This window comes from Trichogramma pretiosum, unplaced genomic scaffold, assembly GCF_000599845.2.
Source record: "Trichogramma pretiosum strain Unisexual culture from Peru unplaced genomic scaffold, Tpre_2.0 scaffold25, whole genome shotgun sequence".
NCBI lineage: Eukaryota > Metazoa > Arthropoda > Insecta > Hymenoptera > Trichogrammatidae > Trichogramma > Trichogramma pretiosum.
In genome coordinates this window covers 1,878,271-1,896,631 of record NW_019641621.1, presented here as the reverse complement: position 1 = coordinate 1,896,631, position 18,361 = coordinate 1,878,271, and the positions used below count along the sequence as shown (strand labels likewise).

At 41.6% G+C, this 18,361-nt stretch overlaps 1 protein-coding gene across 1 annotated transcript; it reads right to left on the bottom strand.

The window, feature by feature from the left end:
* Positions 1-12,808: 12,808 nt before the first annotated feature.
* Positions 12,809-15,847, bottom strand: LOC106651121. Its single transcript, XM_023458892.1, has 5 exons — positions 15,782-15,847; positions 14,888-15,113; positions 14,617-14,810; positions 14,098-14,308; positions 12,809-14,019 (listed from the first exon to the last, which is right to left on the bottom strand). Exons 1-5 carry the CDS (start codon positions 15,845-15,847, stop codon positions 12,809-12,811), a joined length of 1,908 nt encoding a protein of 635 aa, XP_023314660.1.
* Between the last annotated feature and the right edge of the window lie 2,514 nt (positions 15,848-18,361).

Sequence of the window (18,361 nt, the reverse complement as noted above, 5' to 3'; positions counted from 1 at the left end):
TTCCCCCAGGCGAGGCATGCGTGTAGATACGAGATTGATGTGTTGCTACGGCGCACATCCTACGCGCATGTCCCCGCCTTTCCGGCTGCGGCGCCTCACTTCTAGCACAGCCTTTGCACGCTACGCATCGAGCAACAGTTACCGTTTTATACGCTTGTTCCTTTTATTAAATAAATACTACGTTTGAGTATAATAGAGCCTTCGAGTCTTCGAGTCACAGTTTTGTTTATAATAAAGTATATTGTGTTCATTAAATATAAACCTGCCTCAAAGTTTATTTGTGCCTCAAATCTCCTGCTCCACTCAAAACTCCACGCGAATTTAACAACAGCTCCAACAGCCCGAATCAACGGTACCTATTTTTTCAGCCTCTACGCACCACCAAGACTCGCTGAAGCTGAATTTTCCGCTCTCCTCACCAACATCATCGAGGAAGCCTGGGGCAAGAGGCCGGTCATCGTCGCAGGTGATGTCAATGCCTGGTCAATGGAGTAGAGATGCCGTGTGACGAAACAGCGCGCCACCGCTCTCCTTGACACGTTTGTCATCCTTGAAGCTGTACTTCTAAATACCTGAGACACACTAACATTCACCGGTCCAATGGGCTGCTTGGTCATTGATCTCACCTACGCCAGTGATACACTCGCTCCCCGCCGTAAGTGAGCCGTAACGTACCGTAACCCGTAAACGACCACCATGCCATCGTGTTTGAGATAAAGACCGCCAGACCGCCTAGACCTTTCACGCGCCAAAGCTGCAAGGGGAATGCATGCACTCTCGACACAAGGTGCCTCTCAGTCATGATGGCCGGGACAGTGGTTCCTCCTGGGCCTCCGAAAGAGATGGCAACGAGCCTCACGGCTGTCATTACCAGTGCATGCGATGCGTCTATTGGAACTTTTACACGCCAACTCGGCCCCGGTCCTTTTCAGGACCTCCTCTCGTAGGACCTCGAAAGAACGAACGAACTTTTGCTTAAGATCGAGGCTAATCGTCTTGTCAGTTGCAGAGGGCAAACTCTGCCACTCTCTTCGGTTTCCGGCCTTTTCAGGGCTACCATTCGAAAAGTCATCGAACTTTTATTAAAGTTCGATGCCAGCCGTCTTGGCAGTCACAGAGTGTAAACTCTAAAACTCCGCTCGGCTGCGGGCCTTTTCAGGGCTACCGTTCGAAAAGCTAGTGAACCTTTTTTCAAGTTCGATTCTAGACGTCTTGACAGGTGCAGAGTGTAAACTCTGAAACTCCTTTCGGTTTCAAGAATACCATTCAAAAAGTCGTCGGACATTATTAAAATCCAACGCTCCCGCTTTACAACACAGCCGCAAGATCCTGGAAAGAATTATCTGAGACCGCCTCGAAGCCATTACTGAGAGCCCCGGGGGCCTCTCAGACCATCAGTACGACTTTCGAAAGGGGCGATCGAAGATCAATGCCATCGAGAACGTCATCGCTACAGCCTGAGAGGCTATCATGGGCAAAAGATGGAACCGCGGCACCAAGAAATACTGTGCCGTCGTGATCCTCGATGCGAAGAACACGTTTAATACGGCTCAGTGGAACAACATTCACGCCGCGCTACGCCGAATGCGCACTCCCGAGTACCAGCTAAGAATAATCAGCGGCTACCTCTCAGCGAAAGTGCTCGACTACGACACGGATGACGGACCGAGGTCCTACAGAGTCACAGCAGACGTTCCGCAAGGGTCTGTTCTTGGGCCTATCCTGTAGAATGTCATGTACGACGCCGTTCTGCTTCTCAACTTCAGAGGCAACGTAAGGATCATAGGCTTCGCGGACGACTCCGCCTTGGTGGCCGTTGCTAAGCACCTGTGGCAGATCGAGTACGATCTGAACGCTGCCATCAAGCAGGTGCGACGCACGCTTAATGAGCTCAGCCTTGTAACCGCTGACCATAAGACCGAGGCCCTACTCATCACTAGCAGGAAGAAAATAGAAACTATCACCATTACAGTGGGCGACTGCAGAATAAGGTCGTCCCCCTACATCCACTACCTGGGTCTATACATTGACTCCAGGCTGAGGTTCAACCACCATCTCCGAATCATCAGCGAAAAGGCAGCGAGAGTGGCTGGAGCCCTCGCGAAGATCATGCCCAACACCGGTGGGCAGAAGTAGCCGCCGAGAACTCCATGCTCACGTCGTCGACTATGATCTTCCTGTATGGAGCGCCCATCTGGAGATGAGCGAAGGAGACGCAGGCCTACATCCATCAAGCAGAGGCCGTGCATCGAAAAGCCTGCCTGCCCGTAATCAGCGGGCGACCACACGTCTCCTACGACGCGACGTACTTGATTGCCGGCGTACCACCGCTGGCCCTACTAGCGGACGAGCGAGCGCGCATATATCAGCGCCGCCCGGAGGATGTCCAGGAAGAAGAAAGAAGAGAGACGCTGAGAAGGTAGCAGGACCGGTTGGACCGGGCCTCAAAAGGCCGATGGACACACCGGCTAACTCCGAACTTCGCAGAATGGGTAGAGAGGGGACATGAAAAAGTGGGCTACTATCTCACGCAACTCCTGTTCGGGCATGGCTACTTCAAAAGCCATAGCCAGAAGCCTCCAAGAAGACTTTGCGCAATCAGTAGTCACTAGACTGAGACAAGAGGCGCAAGAGGTGTAAGAAACAATCTAGACGATACTGTGAGAAAAAGACGAAAACGACGCTTCAGGTTCCCGAACCCTTAATCACCGTAAGGTGGACGGGGGATGTACGGAAAAGACACAGATGTAGCAGAGAAGTTCTATAGAGTCCCCACCAAAATTATGTTTAACGACGGTTTCCAGTGGGGTACTCGTTTCGAAGGGCCACTGGCTGCAGAGTTCACTCTGCCCACGTCCATAAAAAAAAAAAAAAAAAAAAAAAACACACACACCCCTGAGGTGCTGCAAGCGACAGAGGCTCGTCTTGCGGCCGATCTGCATGCTTGACGCGATGGGCAAGATGCGGAAGAGGATCATCTGCGATCGTCTGCAGGCCTTCACGGAGAGCCCAGCTGGCCTCTTTATTCACGCCAAGTCACGTATCATTACAGACGCTCACTGCAGGTCATGCCGAGCTTTGCGGGTCGCCGCCGTTTCTCAGCCTCACTGTAATCACGCAACTTCCCAACCGAAATCGAACTGCCAGCGGTGGTGGTGGGGGTGGCCGCTGCGTTAAGCGCCGTCCGCACCGCGCTATATAATCCGGCTCGCTAGGCCGCTGCTAGCATTAGCTTGTGAGCTCTTGCGCTGAGCACTTCTCCTAGCTATATTCGGAGAAGTGCGTCACTCTTACACAGAGTCACCAAGACCCAAGCGACGTATTCTCTCCGGGCCACCGGAGTTTACACAAATCTCTCTGACTTTCAGAGTTTCTATAACTCGACGCGTTCGAGTTGTCAAGGTTGTTGGGTGGATAGGGACAAAATCTTTAAATAAATATTTAACTTAGTTTCCCTGCAAACAATCTCTTCTTATTCTTTGTGATGTATTGGCATTAGCCAAACGTACACGTGCAGCGGTTGGAAGCTCCGATAACGAGCCGATGCGCGACTCTCTCGCCAGAGTGTATTCGTCAGCGGACACGAGCACATGTTGCGCTCGCCGCAGTATGCGTGCCGGAGTATCAATATACAGGGTGGGGAATAAATATGGAAACCCCTGGAAATTTCGCAAAATAAGATGGGAAAAAAAATCAAAAACCTCATATCCGACGTATTTTTTCAAGGGGAATCCAATGGTGACCTTGAATTTGACCTTGAACATGACCTTCAAGCTCCAGCGACCCCAAAATCGATTTTTCAAATGAAACCCCCATTTTTTATTGCAGATTTGAAAAGAGCACAAAATTTCACGACATAATGTATGTTTCGTTTTTTTTTCAAGGTCATTTTAAGGGCGTTACAGACGCAAATAAAACCCCAATTTAACCTAAAATTAAGTTCAAGCAAGGGCTTTTTTTCTAATTGTACTACCTCCAAAATGACCTTAAAAAAAATAATAAAATACATATTTTCACGTAAAATTTTCCACTCTTTTCAATGGTGACCTTCAATTTGACCTTGAACATAACCTATACTCTACGGTGAACCAAAAATCGATTATTCGCACGGTGACCCCTATTTTTTATAACAGATTTGAAAAGAGCACAAAATTTCACGTCAAAATGTATGTTTTGTTTTTTTTTCAAGGTCATTTAGGAGGCGGTACAATGAGAAAAAAAGCCCTTACTTGAACTTAGTTTTAGGTTAAATTGGGGTTTTATTTGCGTCTGCAACGCCCTTAAAATGACCTTGAAAAAAAAAAACAAAACATACATTTTGACGTGAAATTTTGTGCTCTTTTCAAATCTGCAATAAAAAATGGGGGTTACATTTGAAAAATCGATTTTTGGGTCGCTGAAGCTTGAAGGTCATGTTCAAGGTCAAATTCAAGATCACCATTGGATTCCCCGTAAAAAAATACGTCGGATATGAGGTTTTTGATTTTTTTTCCCAACTTATTTTGCGAAATTTCCAGGGGTTTCCATATTTATTCCCCACCCTGTATACCGTTCACTAATTACTTACCTTAATAAAAATGTATAATTAAACTATAGTGCATGTCTACTTATTGACTACGTAACAATTGGCGACAAGAAAAACGTACCCAAGTGTTTGCAATTAATGTCGGGTGATTGGGAAGAAGAACTTATCTTGGTGTCAGCGCTATCACGAGAGGAAACCATTAAACAATTAGAAAAAAAAGTGTAACAATTGAACCGAAAGACTCAATAGAAAGACTTAAAAACAAACTCGTAAAAAAACTAGCAGAAAGAAAAAAAGCTGTCATACAAGAAGGTGAAACTAGTGATAGGGAAACCGTGATAAAAGAAGGTACAAAACCTATAACAAAAGAAGCTGAAGCTAGTGCTAGTGAAACCGTGACAGATAGAATTCGAAAATTTGCCTCGAATTCGAACTAGGAAAGGATGAATGGGAGACATTCACCGAAAGACTAGAGTTATTCGTGTAACAGTTTACCCTCGGGAGGCAGATAAATTGTCCGGCGAGATGTCAGTTGACCTGTAAACGGGGAACAAAGAAAAGGTGTGCCAAAAATAATCTACGCAATCATGTAGTGTATAAGGCCGATTCTCTGTGAAATCGAATGGTTCAAAAAAATTTTTTTCTGCAAATATGAAAAACTTGTATTTGATGTCAGATTTGTCCCAAAAATTGGGGCCTTCTATGACATTTTTTCAGAGACCCAAAGTTGGCCATTCCAGGGTTTTTTTGAAATTCATGAAAAATCACAAATATTCAAATAATTCCTGGATCAGGGTAGAATAATTCAAAAGTAAAAGGGCCCAGCAACTTTTTTGTTGGAAATTGTCCAAATTTTCAGAAAAAAAATATGCCAAAGTGATTAAAGCCACCTCAAGACATAAGTGGGAAAACATAAAAAAAACATAAAACAAGAAATCTACTCGAGTTCGAACCAGACTTTCATTTCCTAAACTATGTGAAAAGCTTCCCAAAGATGTCAAATCCAACAAGTTTTTCATATTTGCAGAAAAAAAATTTTTTTGACCATTCGATTTCACAAAGAATTGGTCATAAATATTAATTAGGCTTATTTATTAAGAAACGCGCTAGTCACGACAGTGACGCCCAATGATATAAAATACAAGAAAGCTAAGAATTACGAATGATGTGCGATAATTGTTCGCTCGGCATGAAACATTCACCCGTACAATACGTAAACGGCATAAGGCCACCACGGCTATTTCGGTAGATACGACGGTCGTGAGTTTGGGCTAGGCGGGGACGAGACCGAGAGAGATCGAGCGTGTTGAAAAATACAATAATATGGCGCATATGCAGGAGAGAATCGAGAGACTTACATTCGTTGACTATACGGTTTAGTGGTGGTTGATTGGGCCTGACGAAGACTGCAAAAATAGCGAGGGCAGACGAGAAGGCAGCCAGATGTTGATGCTCTCCAGGATGGCAGACTCACTCTCACACACGCTGGCCATCGCAGGTCCCACACGAGAGGGGTCGGTAGCTCGAAGCTATTTCACGCTAGGTCCAACACAGAGTGTTCGCTTCATCAACTCCTCGTCGGCTCGTCAGTCAGCATAGGCCTCTCTTTCCACTTGACAGGTTTTTGTCTTCTTATAAGACAGCACGCGCAAGACCCGTCTACGCACGTAGCGTTGATCACGGCTCTCTTTCTGCAAATTCGACGCTTATCGCAAATTGGCCCCGATCCGCATTACCATTAGACTCGCTTATTTCTGATCTCTCTCTCCAGTGGAAAGACTTCTAGGATATAAAACAAAGGAAGGAGTACCGCCGGACCCTGTGCTGGACTACTTCCTTATATTCGTCACAGTCAACAATGTATCAGACGACACAAAAAAAGCAGCCATATTACTAACTTAAATAAGCGCAGACACTTATGAATTAGTAAAGAATTTGTGCCATCCAGCAAAATTAAGAGAAAAAATGAACAACTAGTTAACTACAACAGTATGAACAACTAGTCAAACTAGTAACCGATCAGTTATGTCCAAAACCGTCGGAAATAATGGAGAGGTACCATTTTTACTTGGCAAAGCAAGTGGTTTTGGAGTCAATAGCGGACTTCACTATACGGCTCAAAGAATTGTCGCTACATTGTAATTTCAAGAAAATAGAAACGGCTTTACTTGATCAGTTAGTATGCGGTATACGAGATCACACAACGAAAATAGAATTATTCAAAGAAACTGAATTGACATACGATAGTGTGTAATGCAGGAAATGGCATTATCTGTTGGGCCGCCCTGACGAACCATCGTCGACTTGCCGAGTGTATAGTTAGTTATAAGAATCGTTATTAATAATTGTATTTTGAATATGATTTCATGTGAGCGCCAAGTGTGAAAGAATAGAACGTAAACACGCGTATACGTTGAGATACTAGAGCGTACATATGAACGGAGAAAGGAGTCGAAGATCTGCTTTGAGAGCGAACGGAGCTCGAGTGTGAGAGTTGAGCGCGACATCCTGGGGGATGTCTAGGTCGGATTGACGAGTACCTGGCGGCTAGTAAGATCCTACGTCGCCCGAGTGAAGAATGCGAGTGCCGGTACGAGTCGACCCGAGGGCGCGAGAGAGAACCAGCGGATCCAACGGCCGAGCAGACCACAAGGACGACCAGGGGTGGATCTGGACCAGGAGAAGATCTCGACATCGTGTGGTGAGTCGGGCGGCCCAGATCTTAGTCGTTGTATTTGTGAGCCGTACGCGCCGACGTGCCCGCCAGGGCTACGATCGTCGCGTCTGCTGTCGACCGGGTATTCGGGTACTCTCTGAGGCCGTGTATAATGTTTATTTAATAAGAATAAACCTGGTAGTTGTTATTGTTATATGGAGTGTTTGATTCTTGATGGGTGTGTGAGTGTACAGAGCTTTCCTTTCGCGTATTGCATGCAGCTTACAGGTAGACCCCGGACGTGCGGAACGGATCCATAGAGCCAAGGGACACACGTAACCGACGAGGTACGTCGGGGTGAGATATGAGGTTACAAATCGCGATCGCGCAGACGATGCGCTCATCCGTTGGTTGTACCGCCTTGAACAACAGGGTAAACTTAATGTCCCTACGCCGGGTGAGGTACTCGCGCATTGCGAGTGGCCTCGAGATGATAATCTCATCCCTATGCCGGGTGGAGGCACCATTTCGGAACGTTGTCTCCGGGATTGGAGTGCTACAGGTGGACGGCCAACGGTACAGGCAGAAACAAAAAGAGAGAGAAGCGTTGAACCTAATTCACAGGAGCAAGATGCGTGGTCTCAAGGTGACTTCGTGACCTTGCAGCTCGGTGGAGAAATTGAAGAGCCTCCACGAGAGACGCAGAAGGAAACAGAGATGAGAATGTGCGATGAAAAAACATGCGTAGTTGGACCGAAATCGGGAGAGGTAGTTGCACCATGCGAACGACCTCGGGGTGATTTTTCAACCCCTAAGCCGACGGAGGGATCTCTGCATGACGTGGCAGTCAAGGGTGAGTCACGTAAAACACTAAGGAGTGTGAGTGCAGTAGAGAGCGATCGTGTTTCTACGCTGGAAGAGAGACTCGGTAGTGAAGAGTTTTCTCGAGGTAAAAGGGTTACCTTTAAACCAGGGGAGGATTGTACCGGGGGTACAATCTCTCGAAACACGACTCGCAGAGACCCTACGATTGGAGGTATGTCGTCAGATATGGCTAAAAGTGCAGTATGTAGGAGCCAAACTCAGTCGCTGGTATCAGGAGAGTATAACAGCGACGAAGATATTGAGTGTTTGGACTCCGTATGCATGGCGACGTCGGAGACTTCAATGCCTGATGTGCAGGATGGAGCCGACAGTGGGCCGGAGGAGGAGGCCATTGTTACGACGATCGCCGAAATTCACGAACCGCAAGAGGCGGAGCGTGTCGAACGGACTCGATCGATCATTTATCTAGACATCGCAGCGATGACAAAAGAAAATAGATTTTTCGTGGATGTACGAGTGGGTCCGTTCACATACAAGGCTTTGCTGGATAGTGGAGCACAGTGTTGTTCAGCGAGGCATCGTATGATGAGAGAGTTGGCGGAGAGGATTAAGCCGTCATGGGCCCTGATAGGATATGCGGATCAGAATACCCAACCGTCTGGTGGATATTTGCCAGTTATGCTGCAGATCGATCGAGATGCCGGCCGAATCGACATTGAGTGTACAGAGATTCTGCCGATAGAAATGGTTTTAGGCGTGGATTTTGGCCGACGATGGAGAGTCGATATTTCCATGGGTCGAAATCAGTGGCGGTCTGGTGATGGGCCGTGGCACAATTTCACCAAATTAGACGATACAGGCTCGAGGAGATGCGATATCGTGGTGGAATGTGCCGGTATTACTGTATCTCGTCGCCTCAGCGCAAGAACCGCACAAATAAACTCAAGTGGCAAAAAGGTGCCTTAATCCTATCCTTTTAACATAGGGATAAGGTTGTTTTTGCCCCTTAAGTTTATTTGTGCGGTTCTTGCGCTGGGGCGACGATCTGGTGGAGAAAGAGAGCTTATCGAAAGAAAAATTAAGAAATTGATACCAGATGTACCACCGAAGCTTGGTCATACGGATAAAATTGTCCACCGAATTGAATTGGTGGAGGGCGCGAAGCCGGTATGCCATAGAACACGTCGTATGACACCGAAGATGGAGAAAATTGCTCATGAGTGCCTGCAGAAGATGAAAGAAGAAGGTATCATCGAAGCGGCGAGGAGTGAATGGAACAGTGCTCCGGTGTTGGTAAAAAAGTCAGACGGATCATACAGATTTTGCGTAGATTATCGAGACTTAAATGAAGTTACTAAAAAAGATGGTTATCCGTGCAAGAACATGGATACGATTTTAGATCGACTGAGAAGAGCGAGATACATTTCAAAAATTGACTTGGAGAGCGCGTATCATCAGGTGTGCTTAGACGAAGACAGTAAAGCGTATACCGCTTTCTCTGTACAAGGCTCGGGGCAATATCAATTTTTACGGTTACCATTTGGTTTAAAGTGTGCCCCTATGACCTTCCAACGATTACGAACGATACAACCGTACGTTTTTGCGTACTTAGATGATATTATTTTGGTCACAGAAACTTTCGAGGAGCATGTGAGCTGGCTCGAACGAGTTATACGCAATCTACTCGACGCTAAGCCTGTAGTGAACCGAGATAAATGCGAATTTTGTTGCCAAAGCGTAAAATTTCTGGGCTATGTGCTGGACAGCAGTGGACTTCGCATCGACAGCGAGCGAGTCCGCCCAATACATGATTATCCGACACCGAGAAATGTAAAACAAGTAAGACGGTTGCTTGGCATGGTAGGCTGGTACTCTCGCTTTATTAAAAATGAAGCAGAAATTAAAGTGCCACTTGCTAGGTTATTGCGTAAAGACACACCGTTTATGTGGGGTGCCGAACAAGAACAAGCGTTTGAAACGTTGAAACAATCTTTGTCGGAGGCGCCAGTACTTGTGAGACCCGATTTTGAAAAAGAGTTCGCAATACAGACCGATGCATCGGACTACGCGATAGGTGCTGTGTTGACACAAGAACGAGAAGACGGCGAGCATCCGGTGTATTACATCAGCCGTGTATTGACACCTGCTGAGCGTAATTACACGGTCACGGAGAAGGAGTGTTTAGCGGTGCTATGGGCGATCGAAAAATTTTGACCGTACGTGGAGGGCTATCACTTCAAGGTAGTGACGGATCACCGCGCATTGAGTTGGCTGAGAAATTTCAAAGACCCACAAGGCAGAGTAGCTCGCTGGGCTTTGAAATTGATGGAATACGACTTTGAAATAGTGTATCGAAAGGGTTCGCTACACTACGTACCCGATGCGTTGTCGAGAGCGTTTGAGAGCGACGAACGAACTGAAGTTTTTGCATTCGAGCGCATCGAGGACGAGTGGTATATGAAAAAGATGAGCTAAGTGAAGAAGTCGCCATCGAAGTATACAAACTGGTGTATCGAGGACGGTATGTTGTACAAGCGCAGCTACAATGCATTGCTCGATCCGGTGTCGAACGCGGAGAATAGTTGGAGATTGGTAGTACCAGCAGAGCAGCGAGAACGAGTGTTGGCCGAGTCACACTGCCTTACGTCGTCAGGGCACCTTGGAGCCAAGAAAACGTACGATAGATTGGCGTGCGAGTATTGGTGGCCGGGCATGTGGTACGCAGTAGAGGAGTACTGTAATTCGTGTGACGTATGTCAACGATATAAAGTGCCACAGACCGGACCGAAAGGCCTTATGACGAGGAGGGTTGTAGATCGACGCTGGGCAGTCGTGGCGGCGGATATGATGGAGTTCCCTCGGAGTAAGAATCAGAACAAGTACTTGTTGGTGTTTCAAGACTTGTTCATGAGATGGATCGAAGTTATACCGCTGCGTAAAGCCAATGGAGCTAATGTGTTGAGAGCGTTCGAAGAATTAGTATTGTTTCGATGGGAAACACCAGAATTTTTATTAACGGATAACGGCAAAGAGTTCGACAATGCAGTAGTGAATACGGCACTCGAAGAATACGGCGTGAAGCATTTATTTACGCCTCCTTATCACCCTCAGTCAAATGTAGTTGGACGTAGTAACAGGACGATAAAGACGATGATCGCATGTTACGTGGGTGACAAACATGATGAGTGGGACAAGTATTTGCCGCAGTTCCGTTATGCAATTAACACTGCAGTGCAGTCGACACTCAAGGTGTCGCCGGCGTTTTTGAATATGGGCCGACAGCCGAAGCAGGCAAAGAGTTTACGTCGCGAAGTGGAAAAATGGTGCAAGGCAGAGTTAATGCAACCAGGTGCGTGGGCGGAGCGAATGGCGAAGCTCGACGAGTTGCGAGAGGTAGTAATGCAACACATTGATGCCGCGTACGAGAGACAAGCAAAGTATTTTAATAAAGATAGGAAAGAAGTGAAATTTGAGATTGGTGATAGAGTTTTACGACGAACGCATAATTTGTCACGTGCGGGAGATAAATTTAATAGGAAATTAGATGAAAAATTTTGCGGGCCGTATGAGATTATAGGCAAAAAGGGCGAAAACGTCTATATATTAAATGTTAAGAGAAGTAAAAAGAAGCCCGAAGTGCATGTATCTCATCTGCGTAAATGGATCCCACGAAGGTCGCTTCGACAGCGGCCGGCCTGATATCGTACTGTTTTTTTTGTGGAGTCGATACGTGTTCTATGCGTGAGGAATATTTCATTTATTAATTTTTTTTTTGTTTTTGGTGTGGTTTTTTTTCTGTTTTTCTCTCAAGCAGATGGAGCGCAACAGCAGTGAGCAGCAGGGACGTTCCAGGGTTGCATAATTTTTAATTTCGGAATTACAAATTACAAATTAAAAATAATTTGTAATGGAAAAAAATTTCCATTCCGAATTAATTTCAATTCAGAATAGAAAATTGTTTTAATTCCAAATTACTTTAATTCGGAATGGAAAATTCTTTCAATTCTAAATTATTTTTAATTTGTAATGGAAAATTTTTTTAATTCCAAATTACTTTCAATTGGTAATGGAAAATTTTTTCAATTCCAAACTACTTTTAATCGATAATTTGGAAATTCTTGTTTATTTCAGCACCGATGGAGCTGAAAATTTGCATGGGTTCATGGTTTTTGAATGGCTATCGAATGGCACCGGGATTAGCCTCCCATTATTAGTAATACCCTTATTCCAAGTAGTTTTTGATTTGCCTGAAAATTTTTTTGTTGACATTTTTTTTCATGAAAAACATTTAAAATTTTAGTATTTTTTTAGTATACCTATGGGTTTTCGGCACTTTTATTTTGTAGTAAATAAAATAAGTAAATGCAGTTACAGAACAACTAAAAATGTCAGTTATTACATTAAAAATCTCAGCGAATATTTCCACCCAGCCTAAGCAATTTTTTTGAATAATGAAATATAAAAAATCGAATCATCTTATCAATACATTTCGTGCAACGGTTTGGGTTTCGTGGGTGCATATGTATAAGAAGGTTATGAAAAGTAGAATCATTTGTTGCTGAAAGTTCTCAAATTCAGCGAGTTACCTTTCTTTGACGCAGGTTATGAAAAAAAATGCATGTATGTAACAAAATTCTGTTGAGTTCATATGTACATTTCTCATGTATACTATTATTATATTGTACTATCATTATATATCTTACATTTTTATCAAAAAATACTTATATTTTAGTGTCACAGAATAAAATATTCTTAACAATGTAGACAGAGAATGAGAATAAGATTGAAAAGAGCGAAGTTACCTATTGGTATAATTTTTTCAAATTTACTTTGTACAGTACTCGATTCTCGAATTGACTATCTGATAATCGATTGTACTTTGGTAAATTCATCATGGTCGCATAGGAAAATAGACGCTCTACGGGTGCTGACGAAGGTAAAATTGTGTTGAACTTGAGAAAAATCTTTCTTATCTTTGGAAATCTGTTTAGATCTAATAAATTAGTCGTTGGAGGTTCCGCCAAGAATCTCAAAAGCTCAGTACATCCAGTTTTCATTGTAATAATCTTATCTAGATTCGTTGGCTGTCCAGCTTTTCCATAGAAAACAAAAGGATCTGGCAGGGCTCTAGGGGAGGTTGGCTCTTGCGAAAACTGATCTTTGGTCTGGATTAGTCGCTCGACATTGTTCTGAGCTTGCGTCGACAAACATTTCACCCAATCTTTTTTGTAGACTGGGTGAGTCAAAGCGGCAATTGCTGCGAACTCACCAATGTTTTCCACAGCAAATATATTTTCAAATCGTTTTTTCAAACTTCTAATTAAACTGTCAACCAATCCTTTGTACAAAGTTTTTCTTTGAGCGTCGAATGAGTCACGTGTCTCCAACCACCTTTGCTCAATCGTTATGAGCGCAGGAAGAAGCTGACCATAATGACAATTTTTGTCCCCTTGCAATTTGTCAATTGCACCAGCAAGAGGTGCCATTATGGTTAGATAATGCTGAATGTGAGTGAAGTCCGATTTTTCGAAATCAATCGTCGATTCAGTTATTTTGTTAACTTCATCAGACACGAATAAATCTTTACGCTCATAAATTTGTTTAAATGCATCGAAAAAAGAATTCCAACGAGTCGCATTTGGTCTTTTGATGCTCTCGCCGATATGTTTCACTAATGCTTCACGTTTTTTTACCGATTTAAGGCTTTTCCATACCTTTTCGCATTTTTCTACAATATCTGAATGAACAGTTTCAAATTGTTTATTCTTTTTCATGAAGTTGGCAGTATCTGTTGTTGCAATCAAATTTAGCGTGTGACTAGCGCACCGAAAATGACGAGATAACGTTATTACATCATCAGGAAACGTAGACGCCTCGATGTTAAAGTCTTCATCAAGACGATCAGCCGACTCTGCCCTATCATCACTCGAATTATAATCATCTGTCATAACATTTATACCATCTTTCAAAGCGTTTTTGAGATCGATTGTCTCCATTTCATCGTCGTTGTCAACTGAAACATTACAATACATAAAAAATAAACGTTGAACTGATAAGTATATGTATTAAAAATTCATACAAAAAAAAATACCCGAAATGTCGTCACTATTGCCAAATACTCGAAACGCTTTTACAAAATTAGAACAGTTGTCCGTAACTGTTCCGACGACTTTGCTGTTGTTCAGATCATATTCGTTGCTGATATCAAAAAGAATTTCAGAAATTCTATCGTAGGAGTGAGTACCCCGGAAGCGTCTGCAGGCTAATGCTGCCGATCTTCTTTCAAAGGATTGTCGATTAATCTAAGAAAAAAATTAATAATATGTTAGACGAAAGTAGATGCATTTACGTGCTTCTATGGATTAATGATAGAAAGTCAAAGGATATGTAAATGCGTACGAAATAGAGCCAAAAATTGCATTAATTTGTCATAGATATATATACGTAAATATCAGTTTGCGGTAAAGGCATTTGTATACTTGTGAGTGTGTTTATGTGTGTGTATGTGTGTGAACATTGAGATAATTGGGATTACGCACTGCACCTCTTAGCTTTGGAAAGCGTACGCTCAAGGTCGGTAGGATTATTACTGAGAAACTGAGAAACTCACCCAGTGAGCAGTCACTCCCATAAAACTCCTTGTTGGAGAACTCCAAACATCAGCTGTCAAGCACACGTGTTCGACAGTTTTGATTTCGTTCTTTATCTCGTTTTTCTGGGATAAAATTAAGTCATTTGCTACTGTTACCACTTTGGCTCTTGACAAATGCTTAATAGTACCGTCTCCGATCTTGATGTTCAGATCTAAAAAAAATATTTGTTGAATATTGAAAGCAGTCAGTGCATTGCATACGAGAATCGATATAGTTGATTCAACGTACCATCGAAAATAGCTCGGAACGATGGACTTTCTACCACACGAAAAGCTACCATGTTGTCCAAAATGAAACGGACGATATTGTTGTTAAAGGTTCCTGCGTCAAAGGAGCAAGTCACTCTTTTCTTGGTTTTTATGATATCCACACAGGTATCATCGCTGCTTAATTTTTGACGCTTCTTTGCAGATTCTAGGTACTTGTCATACTCATCCAAATCTTCCTTATGCTTCTACATTGCAAAAAAACAGTATAAAAATTAGTTTGCTTGCAAATAAGGTTGTGCGAGTACTCGAGTTTTTTCAAGCTTTGGGCTACTAAAAGATGCAATGACATGTGCATAGTCATAAGTGCATTCGCATCGGCACATAAAGTTTTGCATCGAGCTCATGAATCGTTGTTGTTGTATTTAAAAAATTGAATTTTTCAATATTACTGATTTTCCCTTGAAAATTCGCTGTATAAAAGTATCTGTGTGATCGAACGGGACTATTTATACGACATAAACCACGACATGCGTATATAATAGATACGAATGCATTTATATGACCATACAATTACAAAATACATGATAATGCTCACTGCATAATTCAGTTGACCGAAACTCGAAAAACTCGAAAACTCAAGTTCGAGCCGAGTACTCGAAAAAACAACCCTACTTACAAAATTTATAATTATTTTCTATGAATTTGATTCTATCAATGATAAATAACTTACATTTTTGAGATGTTTTTTAAAATTGGAAGATATATCTGCAGGTCCTTTAACGGTTTCAGCACATTTCATGCACTTAGTAAAAACAGAGTTTAAGGAGGATTTCTGTGGTACAACTTCAAAAAATTTTCCATCTATCCACGGGCGTCGAATCACCGATTGTAGAAGCTCAGAGGAAAGACCAACCATGGGTTTTTCCACTACTTCGTCAGCATCCATAGAATCAATTGCCATTTCTTCATAGATGTCCATTTTTCCTCTATTAAAAAATATTGTTGGTATTATTTATTGGTTCTTTGGTTATATTCATCGAGTTTCGAGACCTATTCTAGTCCAGGTCCCAGCTTCGCAATGCTTAAAAGAAATTAAACCGGCGAGTTTGGCCAGCTATACACATTGCCAGTCGGCGCTCACGCGACTCGCTCTTGTCACGCGCGATGTGCAATTTATACAGCTAATCTTTGAGAACATGGTAAATAATGTAACAATTCTTAGCTAACAATAAACTAATTATTTATTTAAATAATATAAGCTGAAAGTTGTACTCACAATTTTTGGAGTTGGATTTTATAACAGTTTTTTAAAATAAAAACATAGCAGTGACTTGATGATAAAAAATTGTGAATACAACTTTCAGCTTATATTATTTAAATAAATAATTAGTTTATTGTTAGTTAAGAATTGTTAAAATACTTACCATGTTCTCAAAGATTAGCTTCATAAATTGCACATCGCGCGTGACAAGAGCGAGTCGCGTGAGCACCGACTGGCAATACGCATGACTGGCCAACTCGCCATGTCTCTGCAGTTCGTAACGTTATCAAATAACGAAAAAATTAAACGCAGTATATCTTTGGAAATATGTTTGTTTGTCTCCGATCCCACAAAATATGAATATCCACATGTAAATAAATAAGTACACTTAAGATATAGGTATAAAACAAGTAATATCAACAAATTTTGATATCGATTGAGGATCGATTGTGTACAAAATATGGACATCTTTTTCCAACCCAAGTCGTCGAGTAAAATCATGCAACATGAGAGTAAACCAAAATGTTATTGTTTTCTATTGTTTTTTATCTTTTAAACAAATTTCAAAAAAATTATTTATTTATTTATGTATTTATTTATTTATTTATTTATTTATTTGTATGTGTGCACTTATTTATTTTTATTAACTCGACAAAAAAACTGTTTTTGAGCATCGCGAAGCTGGGGACCGGACTATTCGTATGAGACTAAAGAATGTAAACAATCTGTATATCTTAAGCTATGCTTAAGTAAGAACCTGTCTATAAACACTGTAATACATAGCATAACTGTATTACTTATCGTACACTGTACATATACGTAAGTGCGTAAGCTTCAAATACATGTTGCGATAAAAAATGTCCCGTAGTAAATTATAAAACAATTTATTTACACCCAGTAATTAACTCAACAACAATCGAAAATAATAACGATGTGCCAATTTAATACTCATCCGCGTACTGTCACATCTAAAAATCTATTTTATAAATGTGCAATTATTTGCGCAAAAGTACTAAATAAACATTGATCATGTTATTAGCTCGACTTATAAATAATAATTCATTCCATTACTTACGGTTAGCAGTAGTATGTTCAGCTCAATGGATTATTTACGCCTGTCCACTTAAACACTTAGTGCAACTTTCAGAGATCAAATGCGAAATTTGAGCGTCTGTACTCGCGCACATGCAAAACAATAATGAACGACCTCCCGATGTGTTATCTTCACGTAAAATATTTCAGGACTACAAAGCACTTGTTGCTGAAAACCCTAAACTTTTCCGTGTGTATGTCTAGAATTTTTTTCAAGAAATCGCATGTACTAATATAGTGAGTTTTTGAACAATTTTTATTTTGAAATTATTACTAACTTTGAGTAATAATGAAAAATATAAAAAGATATATATATAAAGCGAAGTTGGTGTCTGTTTGTCTTTTATGATCTGAAAAACTACTTTTTTTTCATAATATTAAATTTCTATAATATTAAAACCATTATTTACTATTTAAAATTTAACACATTAATTTATCATTAGTTATAATTTTTTTTATGAAAGAATCTATTAGTTCCATAAATTAGGTTTCTGAAAATGGTTCGACACGTATTATTTGTTTTTCAATTAATCAATTATTAACGGAGGTATGATCAGTTAAAAATGAGCGTAACGTCACAATCGTAGTACTCCTCTCGTTATATCTACTGCACGGAGAAAGTTATGTAGGGAAAATTGTTATGTGTTAAGGAAAAATTACTATATTTTATAGTATAAGTGTGACATCTCTGCATTATGGACAAATGTACTATGTACTATGGTAATTTTTATTATGTTTCTGGTATTATTTACTATAATTCTAAGAAATTTTCATACATTTTATAGTAAATTTTTCCATAATGCAGAGATGTCATTTTTTTACGATACACATAGTATTTTTTCTTATGTGGGTTTCTTCGTGTATGATTGTGACGTCACGCATGTTGTTTCAAATGCTATATCTTCGTTAATCATCAATTTATCGAAAAACAAATCAATTCGTGTCCAATTATTTTCAAAAATCTACATTGCAGACCTAATAGATTTTTCATAAGAAATGCGAATTCATTATTTTAACGCAGTTTATCAATTAAAGTTATGTGAATTCGAAAAAATTGAATTTCCCGACTTCTCGTATTATTTTTCGACTTCTCACGTCATTTCTCGAATTCTGGTATCGTCTCTCGATACATCGAGATTC